The sequence below is a fragment of the Pseudorca crassidens genome, chromosome 5 (genome assembly GCF_039906515.1).
Source record: "Pseudorca crassidens isolate mPseCra1 chromosome 5, mPseCra1.hap1, whole genome shotgun sequence".
Classification (NCBI taxonomy): domain Eukaryota; kingdom Metazoa; phylum Chordata; class Mammalia; order Artiodactyla; family Delphinidae; genus Pseudorca; species Pseudorca crassidens.
In genome coordinates, this window is record NC_090300.1 from 62,412,881 (window position 1) to 62,437,353 (window position 24,473).

The following is a 24,473-nucleotide window of genomic DNA, read 5'->3' on the forward strand; positions in this document are numbered from 1 at the left end:
TCAGATATTTTAAAAGCAAGCGGTTTTTAAAACCTCAAATCCTGCTCTTTGTGTTGGTTGCCTCGGAGTTGTCCCTTCGCAGCCTAACGATTTACGGTAGAAAACACGGAGGTGGTGCCCCACCGCAGCATGCTCTCGACTTCCGAGCCTGCGGCCCGGGGTCTCGCCCTCCGCCCCCGGCGCCCAGCCGGGCCACGGCGCAAGGCCCCTCTCCAGCTCCCCCTCCCCGCGCGCTGCGGCTGGCCCTCCCCAGCGCCCCGCCTGACGCTGCAACTGGGCCGGCGATTCGCCATTGGATTAAAAATAGCAGCGTCCCTTCCACCAGCCCGCCAGTACGCGCAGGCCCCCCGTGCCCGCTCCAGCCCCGCGGCCCGCTCTCTCCACCCTTCCCGGCTCGGCTCCAGTCGCCCGCGCAGCCAGCCGCCGCCGCCGCCGCCGCCGCCGCCGCCGCGGGCGGACCCAGCGCTCCGCTCCGCTTGGGTGCGCGCCGCGGCCATGCAGCGCCGGGGCGCCCTGTTCGGCATGCCGGGCGGCAGCGGCAATAGGAAGATGGCTGCAGGAGACATCGGCGAGCTGCTGGTGCCCCACATGCCCACGATCCGCGTGCCCCGGTCCGGGGACAGGGTCTACAAGAACGAATGCGCCTTCTCCTACGACTCCCCCGTAAGTGAGGCTCGGCGGCGCCGGCGGCGCCTCGGGGGAGGGTCGCGGTGCGGGCTGCCTAGGGCGGCCGCGAGCAGCCGAACTCGGCGGCACGTGAAGCGGGGGGAGAAGATGCGCAGTGGCAGCCGGGGACCTCCTCGCCGGGCGCCAGAGTTGGCTCAGGGGCACTGCAGTTCAGCAAACACTTAGTGAGTGCCTACTGGGTGCCCGGCGCTGCATGCCCCAAGGCTGCTGAGGCCAAAGACTGGGCGGCCGCGGTGGCTTGCTCCGCCAGGCTTCTTAGGCTGCCAGGGCCCCAGTACCTAGAAGCTTGCCCAAAACCCCGCCACCGTTTGAAAGGTAGATCGAGTCGAAGAGTTCCCTGATCTTAACTGTACGTTGCAGATGGTTTGCGTCCTCTTTGGGGCGACAGCGGAGGGCGCGTAGGTGGACGAGATTGATTCCCCCCTTCTCTTTCCGGGACCGTTTGCTTTGCCCAGGGATTCCCACTCCTGGTCAATTATGATTTACTCTCTGAGCTTTTCTCCCTCCACTTTAAATTTCTCCCCACTCCTTTTCTTTACGTCAGAATGTCAGAAGAAACCTTCGGGTGCTTACACTCGGGCAGCAGAAATAGGGGGTCTGCTGGATTACTACGGTTTCCTTAAGCCTTTCCGCTTCTTCCTCTAAATGAGTCACTTTGAAATGCAATAGTATAAATTATTAAAAGTTCAGTCGCGAGTCGTGACCTCAGAGACTGGAGGGGGAAGTGAAGACGCATCACTGCCTTCCACCTAGGGCTGTTGGTGGTGTTTTTCACCAGGTTGTATGTGTAAGTGTGAGAAGGAAAAGGAGGGTGAATGTCCCTTTCGGGAGTCAAAATGGGCTTCAAAGTGACTCAGCTGTCTGGCGTTTATCATGTCTTTTTGAGGATCAGGTTATTTTTATCCACCCACTTTAGAGCTCATGTGTCACTGGGCAGATCTCAATGCAAAAGGGAGGTGCATGGATGGAGGGACTGAGGTAGGTTTCACAACAATAGTCTAACACATTTTATTCATATTATGTATTGTTGCGGAAAAAAAACACAACCAAATGAGTGGCAAATGTTCCAAAGTATCCTTTATTATGTTGTGAGTTGATTTCAGCTGATTTCAAAGCCTTTTTGTTTTGTATACACTGAAGTCCCAGAATTAGTATCCTCTGTGATATTTAATTTTTCTTTTTTGTTAATTCCAGATCATTTGGGGGATAAACATCTCATTTGTTCATTACTTATTTTTTTCTTTCAAAAAGGTCTGTGTAGAGTGGAATGAAATGGTTATATTTAATACTTAGCGTATTGTGATCACACTAGTTAATGTGACGGTCAGCAGTGTCATTAAATCCTGTTATCCACAAAGTATTTGAAAATGCCATTTTCAGATTTTGTGTCTAGTGTTGGGCAGGTTTCCACTAATAGCTTTTAAAGGTGGAGAGGGATGACCCTAATTAATTTAAGCCATCTGCAGATTGTGAACTCCAGGAAGAAAGTAGCCTAATTCTTTCAGGATAACACATGTGAAGTGCGTAAAACTGCTTTTTCTATGTTTGATCTGGGTTACTCTTCAAATTCTTCTTACGAACTTTGTTATTGGAAGTTTTTGCCGCATTATAGTGTAAGGCAGGTGTGAAAAAAAAGCTTATTATTTTTTTAATTAATTTATTTTTTTGCGGTACGCGGGCCTCTCACCGTTGCGGCCTCTCCGGCTGTGGAGCACAGGCTCCGGACGCGCAGGCTCAGTGGTCATGGGTCACGGGCCCAGCTGCTCCGCGGCATGTGGGATCCTCCCGGACCGGGGCACGAACCCGCGTCCCCTGCATCTGCAGGCGGACTCTCAACCACTGCGCCACCAGGGAAGCCCAAGCTTATTATTTTAATTCACTTCCACAAATAGTTATTGGGAGCTTACTGTGTGCCAAACGCTATTCTAGAAGCATCTTGTCCAGTGTAAACTGATGATTTCATTCATATCACAGTACTTCTTTGGGGAAGACTAGGCTTATTTACAATGCCGGTGCATCAGTCTATTTCCTGTTTCAAGGGAGGAAGAGAAAGAAGGTTTTATAACAAATTATATTAAAGCACAGTGCATGATAATTCCAGATCTTTCCCTATGGTCCTTAACACTTCATCATGAACCCCATAAGGGTTCTTGAGCACCTACTATGTGCCAACTCATACATGCGTGGCTATAAGAACCATACAGAGCAAAATCCATTGGTGCCAAACACAGCAGACTTTAATCCACCAGTGCTATAGGACTGTGGTAGACAAAGGACCAAAACCATTTGAGTGGAAAAAATAGTCATCCTTGCATTGGATACTTTTGAAGATGGTCTTAGATAAAGATGCATAGAAATAAATAGGAGAACAACATTCCAGCTCAAGTAACAGTTCTTCTGGGATGGGTGAGGATTGTTTTTTCACCTACCAATCTGGTTTCATCCCAGGCCCACCTTCTCACCTCGACCTGTAGGTTCACCTCTCCATAACTTGGTTCATCTTGCAAGATCTGTGATGGGACCTTCCTGGAGAATGGGGACTTTGTATCTTTGTATTCCCAGCAGCTGGTGCAGCATCTGGTATATATGCCAGGAACTCAATGAACGTGTAGGAGATATACAAATTATCTGTGGTTACAGGTTCTGAAAATGGTAAGGATACAACATATGGGAAACATTGGGAAAGGAATCATGTGGGGTTATCATGTAGAAAGTGGTTACTTTGTTGTGGGGACAGATGTGAAAGAGAGAGCCAGACTGGCAGGGTTTGAATCCCAGCTCTGTCACCCAGCTGTGTAACTTCTCTGTGCCCCAGTTTCTCCATCTGTAAAATGGGGACAATCATAGAACCTACCTCATGGAGCTGTTTTGTGGATTAAGTAAATTAATATGTAAAGTGCGCCTGGCCAATTAGTAATCACCATAGGAAGAAAAGAAAGAGATAAAAGAGAGTTAATCACATGTTGTAAGCCCAGGTGTTTGGTTGTCAGTGGTTACGTAGAAAGTTTGGTGTGGTTGAGTGGGGAAATTGGTTCATACTTCTGCTCACAAGCCTTCATGAACCACCATGTAAAATCTACTCTCATCTCCTTAGTTATTGAGCCCTTCCTTCATCAGAATGTACCTTGTCCCACCTCTTCTCACTTTCTAGGTTGTCAGCTCTGGGGAGTCCAGTCTCTGGGTCTTCAGTGTGTTAAGGCTCATTTCCTTTCCTAGGACCACCTTCCTCTATTTGTCTTCTGCTTCAAACTTCATCCTTTCCTCTGAAGCCTACATTACTTAGGGTCTGGGTCTTATAACACAGCAGTTATAGTCTGTCTTCTATAGTTTGCCATCATTTTATTTTCTTTTACCCATTGAACTTGTAGTTCTAAAACATCTACTTGGTACGAAGCATTAGGTAGGAGAGGAGCTGGGCCACTCTGGTGCTAATTATGCCCCTCTCCACCTGTCTGAGAGTGGGGAGCTTACCTTATGCCCTGTCTCAGCTGGGGTCAACTGAAGACTGAGATAAGGGCTTTGGTACAGTCTGTTTATTTTGGGAAACAAAATCCAGTGGGAAAGGCTTTGAGATCATCTACTTGTGGGAAAATATGAAATTGTGATTTACAATATTGATATTGTGATTTACAATAAGGAATATATATTTGGTCTTTGACCCTTTTCCTGGCACAGAGCTCCTAAAACTCTTGGAATTTCCCAAGTGATAAGAGCCATGAAGGTGTCTTTTGTTATCCTTAAACAATCCCCTTTCAACCACACCTGAGTTTGTGCTAGGGGCTTTTGGAAAGCTCCTAAGAATGGGCTGGTTGTCAGGGGAACCAACCAAGTGATTTGAAGGTAGGAACTTACAGCCCCTCCTCACCTCGGGGGAGGGGAGAGGAACTGGAGATAGACATAATCGACAGCGGCCAATGATTTAGTCATTCTTGCCTATCTAATGAAGACAACAACAACAAAAATCCCTGAACTGTGGGGTTTGGAGGGTGCTGGGAGGGCACAGGAACACCACGCCCCATTCCCCATACCCTGCCCTGTGTATCTCTTCTTCTAATTGTTCACTGGCATCCTTTAACATCCTTTGTAATAAACTGATAATCCAGTAAGTAAGTTGTTTTTCTGAGTTCTGTGGGCCGCTCTAGCAAATTAATTGAACCTGTGGAGGGGGTCGTGGGCACCTACTATTTATAGTCAGTCCTTCAGAAGCACAGGTGATAACCTGGACTTGCAACTGGTGTCTAAAGTAGGGGGGCAGGGCTTCCCTGGTGGTGCAGTGGTTGAGAGTCCGCCTGCCGATGCAGGGGACACGGGTTCGTGCCCCGGTCCGGGAAGGTCCCACATGCCGCGGAGCGGCTGGGCCCGTGAGCCATGGCCGCTGAGCCTGCGCGTCCGGAGGCTGCGCCCCGCAACGGGAGAGGCCACAACAGTGAGAGGCCTGCGTACCGCAAAAAAAAAAAAAGATTAAAGTAGAGGGGCAGGGGGAGGCAGCCTTGTGGGACTGAGCCCTTAACCTGTGGAATGTGATGGTGTCTCTAGGTAGTGTCAGAGCTGAGTTAAATTGTGGGGTACTCAGTGTCTACAGAGAGATGGAGAATTGCTTCCTGAGGGGTCCACCCTGCCCCTCACATTCGGTGACCAGAAGTGAAGTATTCTGTGAATAGAGGAGCGACACAGGAGTGTACTTCTGTCTTTTTGTCCTTCCTTCTACGAGTACTTATCGATCTGCCTGGTACTACCTCAGACATTGCTAATAATAATAATGACAGCTAATATTTGTACAGAGCAGTGGTTCTCAAAGTGTGCTTCCTGGACCAGCAGTGCCAGCATGTCCTGAGAACCCGTTAGAAATGCAAATTCTTGAGTCCCATCCCAGACCCACTGAGACAGATACTGTGGGATGGGGTCTAGCTATCTGTATTTGAATAAGCTTTCTAGGTGATCCTGACTCGTGCTAAAGTTTGAGAGCCAGTGATGGGGCACTTGCTAGTTGCCAGGCAGCATTCTAAGCATATATTTATTCATATATTCACTCATGTAATCCTCACAACAACCTTATGCTGTATATTATTATCATTTTGCAGATGAGGAAACTGAAGCACAAAAGTCACACAAACTATAAGTGGTAGAGCTGAGATTTGAATCCAGGTTATCTGGCTCTAGAATCTCTGCTTTTTTATTCTTTATTTATACCAATTTAACCATGTTAATTATACAGTTCAGTGCCATAAGTACATCCGCATCGTGTGTAACCATCACCACCATCCATCTCCAGAACTTTTCTATCATCCCAAACTGAAATTCTATACCCATGAGGCAATAACTTCCCTTCCTCCCTACTTGCAGCCTGTGGTAACCACTGTTCTGTTTTCTGTCTCTATGAAGTTGCCTATTCTAGGTACCTCATATAAGTGGGATCACAGAGTATTTGTGCTTTTGTGTCTGGTTTATTTCACTTAGTATATCTTCAAGAGCTTCATCCATGTTGCAGTATGTATCAGAATTTCCTTCCTTTTTTAGGCCAAATTATAGTCTATATTTTGTATAGGCCACATTTTCTTTATCCATTCATCTGTCAGTGGACATTTGGGCTGTTTCTGCCTTTTGGCTATCACGAATAAATCTGCTGTGATCAGTGGTGTACAAGTATCTGAGTCCCTGTAGGGACTGCTCTTTACTATTGTGCTGTGTATGCTGCCTTCTGGGCAGTGAGACTTGCTATCATGGTGTTTAGTTGTTTCCCAGGGGAAAAAAATAATTTAATTTAGGGTCTATGTGGAAAAATCCTCCTCCTGATGGATAAGCAGATATAAGATAGTAAAGCAAAATTTAGGAACTTACAGATTGTTTTTTTTTTCTCTTGGAAGATATAAACTTAAACTAAGTCTAATTGGTTTCACATATCAAAAGTTCCCTTCCAAAATCAACTAACTAAAAAGTTGTTTTACAGCAACAATTCTCAAGCTTTTTGGCTCCTTTATACTCAAATATTTTTGAGGACCCCAAAGAGCTTTTATGTGGTTTCTATCTATTGACATTTACCATATTCGAAATTAAGACAGAAAAACTTAAAACAATTTCCGTTCCATTAGCTTATTAGAGTGATTATGTCATCGGATGTCACATAGACTCTGAAAAATGCTCATGAGAGCATGTGAGTGATAAAGGCAAATGAGTTCATTATGAAAATAGTTTTGACCTCCCAGAACACTTGAAAGGTCTTGGGGCATCACAGGGTTCCCAGGCCATACTTTGAAACCAAAGTTCTAGAGTTTAGGCAAGTACAACTGGTTACTCCAGTGACATACCCCACCTGCATTGAGGTTTTTGTGGGTTCACATTTTCACATTGTGGTGATTGAATAATTTATTGTTAATCTTAGCGCAACCATAATGTCATATTCCACACATACATTCTTCTTAAAGCAAATTAAAATTTAGAGAATTTGACTCCTTTTGAAAACAATTGCACCTACTTGGGCTCAAATTATTGGCTCTTTTAGAGATGAAAATTCTTTATTCTTTTGAATACCAGCTTTACTGTAGGATCATCCGGCTGCGCTGTTTCTTTGGGGAACCTTACATTTTAGCATCCTGATTTTTTTCCTTTGACCATGGGTTAGGAGACTTCTGTCATCTATTGCCTGGAAACTGAAGACCTGTCTGCCAGGACTCAGGGGAGCTGAGCAGAAGAGGATGAGGGTGGTCTCAGCATATGGGTATAGAATACCAGCTGGATATTGTCTCTTGGTTCTCAACCCTATCCCTGTTTTGCTAAGCCTTCTCCCATGTTGCAGGAGCTGGGAACATGGACACTGCATTTCCCAGAATCCTTTGATGGCAGGATTCTGATTTTGGTTCTGCCAGAGAGATTTGGAAGGCGAAAGAGAAGGAGAAGCCACTATTGCTATTGCACAATTCACAATGCAGATGTGAGATTTTCCAGTCAGCTTCTGAATGTCCTTCTGGGACTCAAAGACACATCAGTCATGGGGGAGCTGGGATCATCTGTTCAGTTGCTTATGATGCTTGTGCATCCTGATTTCTTGAACTTGAGTGGTAGTTTCTCTGACCTTGGCTCTCATAGCTCTTCCCATGATTCTGTAAGCCTCTAATTTCCTGTAGTAAATCCCTTCCTGCCTGAAATACCTAGAATAGTTTGTATTTTCTAACCCGTTCTGTACTGATACATGTACATTACACATACGTGTCTAATTCTCCATGTATTATGGTACCCCTATTCTTAACTTAGCCCATTGACCCACAGACCTGAATCCTTTGTTTTTACCTGCTTTAGAGAATAAATCAGTAGTTTGCTGGTGTGCAGGAGGGATTTGGGGCGCTGAGTGGTACCTACATAGATTTTCAACCTTTCCTCCTTATTTTAGCTCCTTTTTACCCCAATTTCAGAGTAACCTGGAGTTTTCTGGAGTCTTTTGGAAATTCTAGGGTGTAAATCAGATAGAATCTTGGCTTTTCCTCCTGCAGGGATAGGATTCGGCTTTATCAGCTCATCTTAGTCTTTTTAGTGCTTACCCATCTACAGCACAGTTTCCAGGTTTGTGGTTTATGTTTTAAAAAAATCACTTAAGTGTTCTTTTATTTGGGTTTCAGAAAGGGGTGAAATTGACATATGTATGTAATCTGCCCTATATACCCTAGAGTCCTGCTTTTCTAATCTAATAATCAAGAAGTCACTTGCTGGCTCTTTTTGGGAGCAGTTAATTACCCTTTAAAGTTGTGTCATTTTTAGAGTCTGGGAATGTAAGAGATGCTGCTGATCCTGTCAGGGAGCCTTTGGAGAGTTTGTATTCTCAGCTCACGTTGAACCTGGACATCGATGCCTCTCTGAATTCTCTTTTCTCTCCACTACATTCTTCCTGTGGACTGGAGCTCAGTTCAAGGTGCTGCCATTCATTTAGTGCCCCAGGCTGGGAGATGTACAATGCCATCCACTCTACCTCCCTCTCCCTCTCTCTCTTTTTAAACAGCTGTGTAAAATACAACAGAAAATTTACCATCTTAACCATTTTAAGTATACACGTCAGTGGTATTAAGTACATTCCCATTGTTGTGTGCAACCGTCACCACTCTCCATCTCTGGAACTCTTCATCTTGCACAACTGAAACTCTTTCCCAATTCAACGATAATTCCCCATTCCTCCTTCTTCCCAGCCCCTGGCAACCACCATCCTACTTTCTGTCTCTATGAATTTGACTGCTCTCTAGGTTCCTTATGTAAGTGAGATCATACAGAATTTATCCTTTTGTGACTGGCTTATTTCACTTACCTTGTTTTCAAGGTTCATCCATGTTGTAGCATGTGTCAGAATTTCCTTCCCTTTTAAATCTGAATAATAGTCCATTGTATGTGTACGCCACATTCTGTTTATCCATTCAGCTATCAGTGGACACTTGGGTGGCTTCCACCGTTTGGCTATTTGAATAATACTGCTGTGGACATAGGTGTATCCCTGTCTCTTTTATGTCATTTTCCATTAGTGACCAGGTTCTGGCTTGGCCTCCTCTCTCCTTCTCCACTGCCAGGGCTCAGGCCCTCATCACCTCTTGCCTGGATGGACTCTTGCAGAAGCCTCTTAACTGACCACCTTGCCTCCCTTTTATCTGTCACATTGCACTCCCAGTTGTTTCTCTAGAACATGGGTCTTATCATGTCTTCCCCGCCTAGGAATTTTCAGTGGCACTGTTCAGACTTTTCTAACAGAGCAAACAAGTCAATTTACCACGTTGATCCAACTTTCCTTGCCAGTGTTGTCCCTTAGCACCTTTGTGTTCTTCAGATGCCCCATGCTTTCATCCCTCCATACGTTGGCCTGTGCTTGGAATGGAATGCCCTCTCCCAACCCCTCACCCCCTGAAAACCCCACGGATCCTTAAAAACCAGCTCAGGTGTTCTCCTGGGGGCTTCCCCACACCCCCCAAGCTGCGTTAGAGAATTATTTTCCTGTGCTTTCAAAGCACTTTGTCCATCTCTATCGTGGTTGGGATACCGATTGTTGAAGACACAGAATAGCTGAGGTCTTAGAGAATTAAGGATTGAAAACTGTGCTGTTTGGGAACCTGTGCTAGTAAGGCTTTATCTTTTCTGTTTTAAAAAAAATCATGAGCATGCATTTTGGAATAAAAAAGGTTATTAAAAATAACCAATGCCGGGCTTCCCTGGTGGCGCAGTGGTTGAGTCTGCCTGCCGATGCAGGGGACACGGGTTCGTGCCCCAGTCCGGGAAGATCCCACATGCCGCGGAGCGGCTGGGCCCATGAGCCATGGCCGCTGAGCCTGCGCGTCCGGAGCCTGTGCTCCGCAACGGGAGAGGCCACAACAGTGAGAGGCCCACCTACCGCAAAAAAACAAACAAACAAACAAAAAATAACCAATGCCATACTTTTACTTTATCATATTGTCTGGAAAGTCGTAAGCTGGACCCTTGAAAAGCTAGGGAAATGTGTCTTGGGTACTTGCTGAGTATTTTGTGTATTATGATTCTAGATGCTCCAGGATCTTGGTAGAAGTGATCACACATGGTGCCCCTCGGGGAGGTGACAAGAGAGCTGGTGTCTGTGGGTGTCGCCCAGGCCTCTGTGCTGCCGCTCATGATCAGCCCAGGACACCCGTTGTCCCCATGTGCAGGGCAGATGTGGACGAGAGCACCTATTTTTAGAGCTGGAACAGCAGGACAAGGCAATAATAAGAATTTAATGAATCTGAACGTGACTCCAGACTAGAGATGTTGCAGAATAGTATGTGCTTCCTGTAATAAGATAAATAATAAAACGTTTTGTGTTAATTAGCAAGTACTAATACTTATTTAGTGCCTCTTAATGCCTCCAGGACTGTGCTAGGTGCTACTGGGGACGTGTGAGTATTAGGAGAGAAACAGAGGACCACAGGAAAGGAGAGTATGATCTGGATCTTTCTATCATAGTGGAGTGTGAGCACCGATTTCGAGTGTCTATAATGTGTCAAGTACTGTCCTAGGTACTTCTATATATAACATCTCATTTAATTACAATTGTAACCTGTTATAAATGATAATCACTATTTTTGCCCTGTTTTACAGAGAGGAAACAGAGTCAGGGAAGTTAGGTAGCTTGTTCAAAGACATGTACAGACATCTCAGTATGTGACAGAGATGGGACGTAAGCCCTGATATGTCATCAGGTTAGACCCTGAAGCACTTATAGGATATTTAAGTTTTGAACCGTGTGGCACTTGTAACGTGTGAATGGAGATTTCAGGCACAGGAGCAATCAGTAAAGTCTAGAAGAGTTATTGGCCTGGACAACTGGATGGGATCTGAAAAGGTGGCATTTTGGAGGAGGGGAGACAAAGGTGTGGGGGTGGCACCAAGCTCGGCATGTAAATGAGAGCCTTCACTGGCTTATGGAAGAGAGGATTACTGGGGAAACTGGAAGGCAAGGCTGGGACTTCTGTGAGTTGTGAAGGAGATTGTCTTGATAAGTTTAGACCGGGTGAGCAGGCCAGTTAAGAGCAAGGGAACAGCATGAGGCCGTGGTTATTTGGTGTGGCTGTTCTGGAAGTGGAATGAGGAATAGGTTGGGAGGTAGGGAGACCTTGAATCGGAATTCAACTAGGAGCCTCTTGTAATATCGGAGGGGGGCGCTTTCCTGATGGCAGTGGGGATAGAGATGGTGGGGTGTCGGGACTAAACTCGGTAGAGATTTCGATGAAAGGTATGGCTCAACTTAGTGACAGCATATGCAGTGGGTGAGAAATGGGAGGAGTTAAAGATGACTTCACAGCCGGTACCCTGGGAGGTGGAGTGTATCAAGGTCATAGATGAGGAAGGTGAGGCGCCCACAGGGAAAACTGGGGGGACCGACTGGCTTGGAGCTCAGAGGTCAGGGTTCGGATTGCAGAGTTTGGCAGCCTCTAGTTTAGAGACCCTGGATGTGTGAGTAACCCTTCCTTTTGAGGGACCTCAGGGCCCCACCTCTTTGCTCCTGGGATCTTTGCCCCCCAGGTTGTTGAGGAAGCAGCGACTGGCACAGGCCTCTGGCCCTCCCACCAATTGGCCCAAGTTCCAGAGAAACTCAGCCAGGAGCCCGGGGCAGGATTTCCAGCCTGAGGCCTTGGAAGCAGCCTCAGTTGGTGTGGGCTCTCTCTCCAGAACCCCAGCCAGCAGAGCGGGACCACTGATAGATCCAGTTTAATGGCTGAAGTTGATGAGGGTGCGTGCACCGTGGAGGCCGTCAAACCCTACAGCTGCTTCCCTAGCGTCTTGCCGCTGCTGTTGTCAGGGAACTGTCAGCCTGGAAAGGCTAACTCCAAGGACTCGGGTGTCCTGTCCTTTTTTCTTAAGGTTTTTTTTCATGTGGACCATTTTTAAAGTCTTTTATTGAATTTGTTACAATACTGCTTCTGTTTCATGTTGTGGTTTCTTGGCCGCGAGGCATGTGGGATCTTAGCTCCTAGACCCGGGATCGAACCCGCAGCCCCTGCCTTGGAAGGCGAAGTCTTAACCACTGGACCACCAGGGAAGTCCCCTCTGGCTGTCCTTCTGAGTTTGGAGAGTGGAGCTGTCAGGGCCTGCTCCAGCTTCTCCCCTCCCTTGCAGGAAAGCCTGACAGAGCACCCGGCCCAGGCTACTCACTTCAGTGGGGTGGCTCCCTTCTGCTTTCTTGGAATGATATAGCCTTGAAATAAAGGAAGAAACTGCTCTTTTCCCCACGCCCCTACAATGGCCTGTGCTTACTGCCAGCCGCCCACCTAGCTCCTGCTACCAAAACGACATCTGCCTCTCAGTTGAACCCGGTAGCACTTGGGGGCCAGACTGGCCTGGGTCCCGGTCCGCCCCCCTTCTTACTACTTTATAGAAACAGGACTTCAGCAAGTGCCTTAATTTCACTGACTTTCTCTAAGCCTTGGTTTTCCCTTCTGTACTACCTACCTTGCAGCGTTTGTTGTACTCATGGCTGCTGGTGGAATACTACTTACTGCTATCCTTCTCTTTAGTGGGAGGTAGTGGGGGGATCCCTCCGAGTAGAAGGTGAAATGGAATTTATAGGGTCTTGGGGTTGCCACAGAGGGACGTCCTGTACTTGGTAATTCTTTGTGAGGCTCTGTCTGGTAGCAAAAGCCTTGGGTGTTGAGTGTTTGCTAGGCTCCTCTGGGGGGAGCTCTGTTCAGGGGTGTTATTCATACTCAGCTTCAGCTCATACTGATGGACTTTTTATGGGTTAGCCTGGAAACCTAATCTTCATGTTTAATATAGTTTATCAGGGGAAATGCATCCTGAAGAAAGCCATCTATTCTTAAAAATAATAAGAAAAGACTATAAGAGGTTTTTACCTTTGACAAGGTGGTTTCACATTTTTTGTTTTTTAGATGTAAGCTGGGAATTACTTAGATGGATTATAGCTTCAGTTCAGTGCTGCTGAAGATGCGCACCTCAGTGTCTTCATTCTCGGACGATTTTTATTTTGCCCATTTGTCCTCTGAGCATCGTAGTAGCTGCTCTTCCTCGTGTCCTGCCCAAACCCTTCCCAGCTGTTCAGGTGACAGCATCCTCATTGCTCTAGATACCCAGAGCAAGGATTTAGTTTCATACTTAGGAAAAAAGTTAATAAATGATGCCTCAGTGGAACAGTAAATTTATAGTGTGTCAAAACCTTGCTGCTCGGACTGTGCCTTTAGCCGTCTGGGACCAGGCTGTGCAGCTGTAAGGCGTAGGAGTTCTCTGCAGAGAGAACGTCAAAGTTGGAGCAAACTAGAAGAATCATGACTGCATTAACATGTCTATTTTTTCTTAACACTTCATGGCCACAAGCATGATTTATCAACATTTAGCAGAGGCCTGCAGTCTCTTGGGATTATATGCGTTTTTTTTTTTTCTACTTAGCTGATTTGGACAAATTTATTTCTGTGGATTTGCTGTTGAAACCAAGGTTTTGGATTTTGCAAATGTTGTGTTCTGTATTTTATTTATTTTATTTTTGCTTTGGGTCTTCATTGCTGTGCGCAAGCTTTCTCTAGTTGCGGCGAGTGGGGGCCACTCTGTTGCGGTGCACGGGCTTCTCTTGTTGCAGAGCACGGGCTCTAGGCACGTGGGCTTCAGTAGTTGTGGCATGCAGGCTCAGTAGTTGTGGCGCACAGGCTTAGTTGCTCTGCGGCCTGTGGGATCTTCCTGGACCAGGGGTCGAACCGTGTCGCCTGTATTGGCAGGCGGCTTCTTAACCACTGCACCACCAGGGAAGTCCCCCAGCCTATTTTTTTTTTGTTGTTGTTGTACGCGGGCCTCTCACTGTTGTGGCCTCTCCCGCTGTGGAGCACAGGCTCCGGACGCGCAGGCTCAGCGGCCGTGGCTCACGGGCCCAGCCGCTCCGCGGCATGTGGGATCTTCCCGGACCGGACACGAACCCGTGTCCCCTGCATCGGCAGGCGGACTCTCAACCACTGCCTATTTTTTGATAGTGCTTTTCTCTATCACATTTCCCCTTTCTGTGGGCTGTGTGCTTGCTGCACTTGATCTGGAACTTTGTTTTACTTTCTTCTTTTTTTAAAATTTAATTTGATTTATTTTTATTACTTATTTATTTATTTTGGCTGTGCTGGGTCCCAGCTGCAGCACGTGGGATCTTCGTTGTGCATGTGGGATCTTTAGTTGCAGCATGCAGACTTCTCAGTTGTGGCCTGCGGACTCTTAGTTGCGGCATGCATGTGGGATCTAGTTCCCCGACCAGGCATCGAACCCGGGCCCCCTGCATCGGGAGCGTGGAGTCCCAACCACTGGACCACCAGGGATGTCCCCGTTTTACTTTCTGACTGCACATTTGCTTCCCGTCTGCGTGTACTTAATTTTTGTATTTTAAAACTGTCGTCTGTTTGTTTTGCTCTAGAAGCCAGATTGTACTGGAGAATCTGTGCTCCAGTCATTGGAATATTCATATGTACCGTTCAGATATGGAAGTATCCGAGAGGCTGGATTAATAGGCAGATGCTTGCTTGATGAAAGCAAGAGTCAAGCAGAGAGAGGTGGGCAGTCTTATGAAGTAATGAATCAAAGCAGTTAGGGGTTGACCTTGATTCTGCCGTTTCCCACACACTTCTACAGCTATTCTGTCTTCTATGCTTACGGGCTGTACCCTAAAGTTATAGACTGACTCTACCCCAGTCTCCCCATCTCTACCGCGAGCAACCCAGCCCCCACTCCCTCCTCTGCCACCCCCAGAGGCTAAGGTGCCGTCTTGCCTTGTTTAGACAGGGCTGTCTAAAGGACTTTCTGGGATGATGGAATTGTTCCATATCTGCACTGCCCAGTATGGTAACCCTAGCCACATGTGACTGTGTACTGAGCTCTTGAAATGTGGCCAGTGCGATGAAGAAACTGATTTTTTTATTTAACCTAATTTAAATTAATTTAGATTGAGGCATTCACATGTGCCTAGTGGCTACTGTACTGGACAGTGTGGGTCTTCCTGTTGCCAGAGTGATCTTTTTTTTTTTTTTAATAAATTTATTTATTTATTTATTTTTGGCTGCATTGGGTCTTCGTTACTGCATGCAGGCTTTTCTCTAGTTGGGGCAAGCGGAGGCTACTCTTCGTTGTGGTGTGCGGGCTTCTCATTGCAGTGGCTTCTCTTGTTGTGGAGCACGGACTCTAGGCACACAGGCTTCAGTAGTTGTGGCTCGTGGGCTCTAAGCGCAGGCTCAGTAGTTGTGGCGCACGGGCTTAGTTGCTCCATGGCATGTGGGCTCTTCCCGGACCAGGGCTCTAACCCGTGTCCCCTGCATTGGCAGGTGGATTCTTAACCGCTGCGCCACCGGGGAAGTCCCAGAGTGATCTTTAAAAATGTAGATCCGATTGTGGCGCTTCTCATCTGGGGACCCTCCAGTGGTTTTGCATCCTGCACTTCTCCTGCCTCTGCAGACCTCTCCTCCCTCTCCCTCAACTCCAGCACCCTGAGTTTCTTTCTGTCATTTGAGGACATAGCCAGGCTTTTCCTGGAGTTGTGGCTTTTGTACATGCTTTTTCATCTAGAGAGGGTTCTCTTTCCACTTTGCTTGCCTGGTCCCTCATCCTGAGATCTAGCCCTCCTGGAGAGCCCCCCATGCTCCACCCCCATCACACTGTATCAAGACCCCAACTCCCTGGTCTCCACCCTCAGGCTCCTCTATCACTCTTATCTCTGCCGGAAATTATCTTTTATGTCTCTTTCTGTTTATTTTCTGTCTCTCCTTGCTAGGATGTAAATGTTATCAGGACACCAAGCTTGCTTGTCTCTCTCTCTGCTGAATAAACTTCCTGCCCCACATCCCCCCGCCCCCCTTCTGTTGCCCCCGGAGAAGACATCACAGCCTCATTCTCTCTCATCGCTTCTTTTCCAGACTCCGCACAGACCATCCCCGCCTGTAAACTTAGATGGCATCCGACTGGGGTACAGTGTCCTTGATTAGCTTCATTTTTCTCAGTTGTAATCACATTCTTGTCTGCCTTCCTAATCACCTCTCTTTTACTTGTGTGTTCCCACGTTTCCTTAGCTACTCATTTCGAGATAATCTCTTAGTTATTTCAAACTACACTTTTACTTGGAGCAGCGAGAATATCCAGACCCTTAAAGCTGTGAAGTTGTGAAAGCCTAAGGAAAGCTTGGTTTAAGAAAAGGAAACATTTGAATGACTGCCTGTTCTATTCCACATATATTTTTGGATTCTAAATACTTTCAGTTAAGAAAAATATTATTTTTATTAATAAAAAGTGAATCCATGTTCCTAAAGAAAAATTAGAAAATGCCAAAAGACTATGTGAAGAAAAAAAAAATCACACCTTATTTTCCGATGCTGTTACGACATCCTGTGCCGTGGAGCGTGTACGTGTTGTGTATATTACATCGTACACACTCTTTTGTTATTTGCTTTTTTCATTCAAAAATACTATGTACAGTTTTTCCTATTAGTAAATACTCATCCCAAGTCAATTTTAAATGGCTGAAAAAGTGTTACGTTTCATGGATGTACCGTAAATTACTAAGCAAATCTGTTCTTGAGCATGGGGGTTAGTTCTTTTCACTATTATAAGCAGTTATTTTAGTTCATTTCTTTTCTCTCTCTTTTTTTTTAAATAATCAGTGTTCTAGGAAATACTGCGTTCTTGTCCCTTTTGTTGTCTCCCTTGTGCATGGGTGTGTGTGTCATGGATTTGTTGTGACTCCATCTACCTACATCATGTTTCTCTTTGAGGCAATGACCACTTGTTTTCCACACTGTTCTGATGTTATACAAACAAGGGTTACGCGGGACACTGTTTCCTGAGTGCGCAGCCCACACAGGCTCCCTCTCCCTTCCTGTTTCCCAGCGGAGGCTGGTCTCCAAGAACACGCTGTCGTAAACAAAGTTCTTCAAACACCTACTGATTGACAGTGTGGTGTATTTTTATTTAAAATGACTGTTCACTTGCTCCTCTGAAACATGTTGTAACCTTGACCTTTATATTCGCCAGTGTTTTAATATTCTTTTAAGTGGCAAGCAGTGTAAAACAAGGTGATTTTGTCCTTGATGTTACTTCTGAGTAGTATGCAGGGTCATCCAACATAAGGTAATAAGTGAATGGCTCTGTATCTGTATTGAAATGCATTGAAGACTGGATTTAAACAATGCATGGGCTTCTAATGCTGCGCTTCTCTTTTACAGATTGATCGTGGGGTGGGAGAAGTTGACAGAGGGAATTGTTATGGAGCCTTGGAGAAGCCCTGAGTGGTATTTCTTGACTTCCTTGTAATTTCAGGTTTCGAAATCAAGTCTTGCATCTTGGTCACGTTTCCGTTCAGTGCATCATGTAAATGATAATTAGAATCTTCTTTAGCTAAGACCATGCAGAGAAGCACACACTGGTCATTCTGGGCTGGGTGGCCTCTGGAAGTAGGAGCCAGATAGGGTCCATGGTGGGAAGGGATTGTGGAGACAGCATTGCTGTCTTGAGGAACCATGTGAGGCTGGCTTGGTTATGGAAGGCAGGAGAGCTGGGACAGTGCATTTCTGGTGTCCATGTTGCTAAGAGCATGACTTTAGCCAAACAAACCTGAAAAGTGAGTATTCCTGCTGGTGCCTCAGTCTGTTTTTCTATGCCTGGCCATCGGTTTTCTTTTGATGATTCCCATTGTTTAGTTATGCCAAAGAGTTTAAATCGAGCCCGTGCTGTGCAGTGTATTTTAAATCCAGATCGGGAGGGCACTGAGGACCGGTTTGAGAGAGAGAGACTAAACTGTGTAACTAAGTGACAAATAACTACACAAAACTTGCAGTTCCATGTTTGTCCAGTCCTGCTCTGCACCGTTCAGGTACTGTTTTTGCAATTCAGTAATGAATGTGATACAATTTTCCTGCCCTCAACGAGCAAATGCATGCGTGGCTCAGCTTCTGAATGTGGTGACCCCAAATGAAGGAAGCTTGGGTTTCTCACAGCTGCAGATTTCAATGAACAAGATGCTAACAGTTGTGAAATGAAAGTGGGTTTGGTGTTAAGGACCATCAGCACAGGGGGATGAGCAGAGGGATGTGGGAATTGGTCATGGGCAGAGGCTGGCAGGTTGATAGATGGGTGTGGGACCTGGGCAGTGTCTGCAGATGTGCAGGCGGTAACATGTGCAGCTGATTTTGACATGGGCTGCTCTGAAGGCTTCAGGCCTGTCCTGGTCTCCCTGGGGGTCCTTGAAGAGATGCTTTCCTGACAGTGAGACTCTCAGAACTGGCAGTTCACCTAGCTCTAGACCAGGGCTACTTGAAGTGTGGTCAGCTGACTGGTGCCATGAGATAAGCACAAACATTGAGAGTAGGTGCTTAGAAATTTCTATAGCAACTTGACATTGAAGCCACATCCAAGTGCATCAGCAGTGGATTAGTTTGTTTGAACAGGATATAGACCCATTTGGGTTTTGTGGTGCTTACACATGTCAGTTCACACCTGGTTGGAGCTGAGAACTAGCCACGTGCAGTGGGACCACCAGGACCATGTATCTTACCTTAATGAATAGAAGCAAAACAAAATACAAAACAAAGCGAAGCAACCTGGTCCTTCACGACAGTAGTGTGAGAAACACCACTCTAGACCAAGCACAAAGGTAATGGGAGGCGAGGCTGAGGACCCCCAAGGCAAGAACTTAAATAAGTATAAAACGGTTGATCTGTTCCAGTTTCATTTCAGGTTTTTGTCAGCGTACAGCCTCCCTTCCCCTCTCCCTTTTCTTCCTTGCCATCAGTATGTGTTCTTTTTCCATGAACATTATTTTTTGTATGTACATTATACACAATTCTATACATATTTTCTGTACGCAATTACACAGAATTCATACATTTGTCATTTTAAATAATGTTACAGTATTTGTTGTGTTTATATGTCTCAAGTTCTTAGTTCCTCTATTTGGGGCCATTGCTACTTTTTCCTATTATAAATAGTTCATCTGTGAATATTTTTGTACAAATTAGTTTTTTTCCCTCTCTCTTACTGTTGGGTTCCTGCGGTTATACTCAAAGGAGAAATACTGTGTCAAAGGTCACAGTTTTATTGCTCTCTAGAAGGGTGGAACCGATTTATAGTGTGGGAGTAAATATACAGGTTTTCTCCGCGGCTTCAGGCTGTGTACTTTTTGCTAGTTTAGTAGGTGAATAATTGCCTCAAGATTGTTTTAATTGCTTACTTCAGGAGGTAGTGATGATGATTTGATTTTAGTATTTTCTTACAGTTAAGACTAAACGATCTTTAAAAAAACAACAGCGAGCTCTTACCAAGTTGAACCTGAATGTTGACATCTTGTATCAATAATTTTATCACTTTTTACATGGTTTGGATATAATCTTTTCTTCATTATACTTTACGTCTTATCTCATTCTGTTATTGTTGCTTTTCTGTTTGTTTCCTTATATTTTGTAATGCAAAACTTGTTCTTTAGTGTTTACATTTTTATACTCAACTACTCCATCTCTTTTGATATTATATATTTTCTTGGCCAGAAATTATTTTCCCCTTCACAAGTAGGATAAATATGCTATTCTGCTCTTTTTTGTAGTTTTTTAGATGCTTTTCTCCTGGATCTATCTGGACCTCATTATAGTGTTTGGTGTAAGATATGTATCTAGATTAATTTTCTTCTATACTGCTGTGTAACTCTCCCAGTAACTTTTATTAGTGATTTCTACCCCCCCCCTTATTTTTGTGTATCTTGTGGTTTGACGTATATTAAGCAATTATCATAGAATGAATATATTTTTGGAATCTCCATTCTTATGCTACCGTTTGTTAAAAAATTAGCCCAATATATATGAATTTTATTGTAATCTATTTTAGTAAACACTCTACCACTGTTACTTGAAAAATGCATTAGTTTGTATTCTGCCCTCTTATTCTTTGAGCTACATTTCACTGTCAATTTGTACGGTTCTCTAACCTGCCTGGTTTCTTTTTTTAAAACATTTAAAATTTTAATTTTTTTCTAAAGACATATCACACCAAATCTTAAGACAAAAGACACTGGATATTAAGAAAGAGGTGGTTCATCCCCGTCTTTACCATCTAGTGCAGTTACTTTTTTCTTGTGGGTACTCTGCTAGCATTATTACAAAAACCAAGATGTGATCCTTGGTTTCTGCAGTTTTAGCAGTACTTATACAAGAAGGTCCTTCCTGATTTCTTGGCTGCACTATTGGCCACATGAAGGCAAGTGCTTTATAGTGCTTTCTGGGGCAGTGATCTTAGTGCGGGTGTGGGTGGTCTATGAGAGGATGAGGGTGAGGATTTGAAAACTCTTAAGAGTCAACTAGCTTAGCTCTGATCCCAAGCTGTAAACCAGTCTCTGTGCTTTGGTCACAAAGGAATCTGGTTGAGATGTGTCAGCACAGACTTGTCATCACTAGTGAGAGAAGCCACTCAGAGCACATGGCATGGAGTATTGATTTTGTATGTGAAAGAGTCTTATAGGACCAATATTTAGACAATAATGAGGCAAGAGGGAAGAAAGTGTAGATCATTAGACTGGGGTGTTTTGTTCTATATGGGGTAGCTTTTAAAAGGGTTTTCCTGTCTCAGTGTGTCTTGAATTTTTAGAACTTCTGGGAAGTCCCTTGGGCAGTGCTTCCATCTCAGAGCCGCTAGAGAGGGGCATATGCTGTTTCCGAGGCCAGCCCATATGTGGGATGGAAGATGTCCTTGGATGTTTGTAATAGAATCCTTCGCGATGTGGGGTCATCTATGAATGCCAAAGCATTTTTTTCTTTGATTATGGACTTTGTGACAATATCAAGTGACTCCAGAGATTTGAGATTGAATGTTTGGCATATTAAATTTTTATCAAATTCCCTAATAAGTAAAAAAATTCTTGGCAATGAAGTTAGCAAAGATTGTATGATTATTTTAGTGACTATATACTCTCGCGTCACATAGCTATTCTATATTTTTCTTCAGAAAAATGCTATGCTTGAATGTTTTTCTTCTGCTGCTTGCTAATTTCTTGCTTCTCCCACTAGTTGCCTACTACATTTTCTGACAGATTAATATTTGTCATCGCCAGTCTGTGTGGCTGTCAGGCTCACTTTTTTCTTCCTTCTGCTTCTCCCCCCAATTATAAAATACTTGTGGTAATAGGAGATACACGTAGCACACAGACCTTTTAGCTCGTAATAAATAATTATCGATGTTTATGTAATAATTTATAGCATGGAGGGTGTTTCATCACCTTTGAACTTCACGAAACCTTGGAAATTATTGCTAAAGCCATGTTTATTGAGGAAAATACTGAAGCCCAGAGACTATCTGACAAGCTGTTTAGGCAACAGAGCTAAGTAGTGGCAGTTTAGGACCTCTGCTTACAAATCTCATATTTCCCCCATTATATCTTCTGGTTTGAGTTCTTTTTGATCGAATTACATTTTGTTGGAAGAGAATGGAAGTGTTGTTCTTTTTTATTTAAATCACACTATGGGATGATCAATTTAATGGGCTTAATGAATAGCTGACCATTATAATGATGCAATATTTTTTTCTTAAGGATTATGACTATGCAAAAGAATATGTTTATTTAAAAAATCTTTTGAAAATATTTATCTAATCTGTTGATCAGGTGAATGTAATGTGTTGCCCCTAGTTGAAGAACTTCTCTAATTTTATTCTAGTGATGTCATTTTTTTTGGCTGCATTTGGTCTTCGTTGCTGTGCGCGGGTTTTCTCTAGTTGTGGCGATCGGGAGCTACTCTTTATTGCGGTGCGTGGGCTTCTCATTGCGGTGGCTCCTCTTGTTGCAGAGCACGGGCTCTAGGTGTGTGGACTTCAGTAGTCGTGGCTCATGGGCTTAGTTGCTCTGCGGCATGTGGGATCTTCCCGGACCAGGGCTCAAACCCTTGTCCCCTGCATTGGCAGGAGGATTCTTAACCACTGTGCCACCAGGGAAGCCCCTGTTATAATGTTCTTGTTGTGACAAGCCTTCTTTATGTCTGGCTTATAAATCATAGATACGATGTTGGAAAATTTTATTTGAAATTAAAAAAAAATAAACAATCTTGAGTTATTGGAACTTTAAAAATTATTTTTCATATATTTGTAATGAGCATCAGTGTCTGTTTTTGATACTGTAATTTGTGCTTTACTAAAATTCATTGTAAGGAATTTTGGTAGGTGTTTGTTGGCAAATTCTAACAGGTATTTAAAATTTTTGTTTTTTAAAGAATTATTTGGAGGGGTGAGACTAATAGGATCATAATAAAAATCCATTTCCATTGAGGAAAGGATGGCTAATTGTATAGGCTAAGTTTATGGAGAAGCACATTAAGCAAAGTGAGAGAAAAGGAGAGAGGAAATTGGGATAGAAAAGTATCTTATTTATTTATTTAAGCCATGTCTTGGGGCTTGTGGGATCTTAGTTCCCCGACCAGGGAGACTGGGGATGGAACCCGGGCCCCCTGCGGTGTAAACGCGAAGTCTTAACCACTGGACCTCCAGGGAAGTCCTGAAAATCAAGTATTTTAAATGTGAACAATATCCTTGCCTGTTCATTGTAGCAGTATGTCTATAACTAAATAATATTTGAAGTATGGCAGAGAGGGATAAAAGAGAAATAGATTCAAATTTAATTCTGACACTTCTAAGCTGTGTGAACTTGGGCAAGTGACTTATCAGTTTTTTTTTAAACTATAAAATAGAAGTAATACTAGCAGCTTGCAGTATTGTTGGGATTAGAAATAATATGTGCAAAGCACCTGGCACATATCAGGCATGTAATAATTTGAGGACTCCATCTTTTATTATTTACTTATTATGTTATTATTTATTTCTTGAATTGTTATTTATTAATGGGTACCGTCAAATATGCATCACCAAAGGAAGGGAACAATATCTTTGAAGCATCCTGTCCTGCTAAAAGGATAGAAAGACTGTATGTTCTGGAGACTTGCAGTGACCAATGAGGAAGAACGATGATGAACCATTGAACTGATGGTCGTTGCATAGAGAACAGACTTGTGGTTGCCAAGGGGGAGGGGTTGGGGGAGGGAAGGATTGGGAATTTGGGATTAGCAGATACAAACTATTATATATAGGATGGATAGACAACAAGGTGTACTGTATAGCACAAGGAACTATAATCAATATCATGATAAACCATAATGGAGAAGCATATGAAAAAGAATATATATATGTATAACTGAATCACTTCTTAAAAAAATAAATTTATTTATTTATTTATTTTTGGCTGCATTGGGTCTTCGTTGCTGCACGCAGGCTTTCTTTAGTTGCAGAGTGGGGGCTACTCTTCGTAGTGCACGGGCTTCTCATTGCGGTGGCTTCTCTTGTTGCGGAGCATGGGCTGTAGGCATGTGGGCTTCAGTAGTTGTGGCTCACAGCCTTCAGTAGTTGTGGCACGCAGGCTTTAGTAGCTGCGGGTTGCAGGCTCTAGAGGGCAGGCTCCGTAGTCATGGCGCACGGGCTTAGTTGCTCTGCAGCACGTGGGATCTTCCCGGACCAGGACTTGAACCCATGTCCCTTGCATTGGCAGGCGGATTCTTAACCACTGCGCCACCAGGGAAGCCCTGAATCACTTTGCTGTACAGCAGAAATTAACACAACACTGTAACTCAACTATACCTCAATAAAAGTAAAAAAATAACATTATTTTATGAAGTGACGGTCGTTGGATCAGTTGCCAACGTTCTTCTATCCGTGATTGTCCCTTACCCCAGTTTGGAGAGTCAGGCAGGCATGTTTATTTCCCAAGGCCTCTGAGTATCTGCTTGCCTGTGAGACCGTGCTCAGCTGTCTGGGAGCACCGGGAACCCAGGGTTGTGGCGGGAGCTGCCTCTGGGTGACCGTGAGCCCTCGGAGGTCACTGGAGATGACTACGATGGCCAGACTTTGTGTTCATTGTTTGTCATCATTTGCCTTCCTTCCCCTTCCCTTTTTCTGTGTCTAGACTACTTGACTAATGTAACCTGTCTCTTTCTTCTAGAATTCTGAAGGTGGACTCTATGTATGCATGAATACATTTTTGGCCTTTGGAAGGGAGCATGTGGAAAGACATTTTCGAAAAACTGGACAGAGTGTCTACATGTACCTGAAGAGACACGTGCGTGAGGTGAGGTGCACACTTTGGGAGAACTGGCCTTGACATCTTCCCCGTAACGTTGTCTTAGTGGGGTTCATCACATGGAGATTTTACTATGCCCACATAACTTCTCATTCTCTTGGATGATAGGAAACAAAACTAGCACTGTTGGCAGAAATTCATAGACTTCCCAAACCTTAACTTAACCAGTTTTATGTTTCTCTTCCTCTAA

General features: G+C 44.5%; 1 protein-coding gene and 1 non-coding gene across 4 annotated transcripts in view; one reads left to right on the top strand and one right to left on the bottom strand.

Moving 5' to 3' along the window:
• Nucleotides 1-330: 330 nt before the first annotated feature.
• USP13 (ubiquitin specific peptidase 13) overlaps nucleotides 331-24,473 on the top strand; it is a 121,605-nt gene continuing 97,462 nt past the window's right edge. For 2 of the 3 annotated variants that reach the window (XR_010943574.1, XM_067738127.1), the window contains exons 1-2: nucleotides 331-663; nucleotides 24,146-24,271. Coding sequence is in view for 2 of the 3 variants with exons in the window: in XM_067738127.1 (XP_067594228.1) it covers nucleotides 496-663; nucleotides 24,146-24,271 (294 nt within the window). In the remaining variant the exon portion in view is untranslated. The remainder of the gene's footprint in view (nucleotides 664-24,145; nucleotides 24,272-24,473) is intronic. The other variant, XM_067738126.1, reaches the window with a different exon arrangement.
• Nucleotides 20,153-20,331, bottom strand: LOC137225636 (small nucleolar RNA SNORA81). The gene has a single exon (XR_010943945.1). It is a non-coding gene; the product is annotated as a small nucleolar RNA SNORA81 (small nucleolar RNA).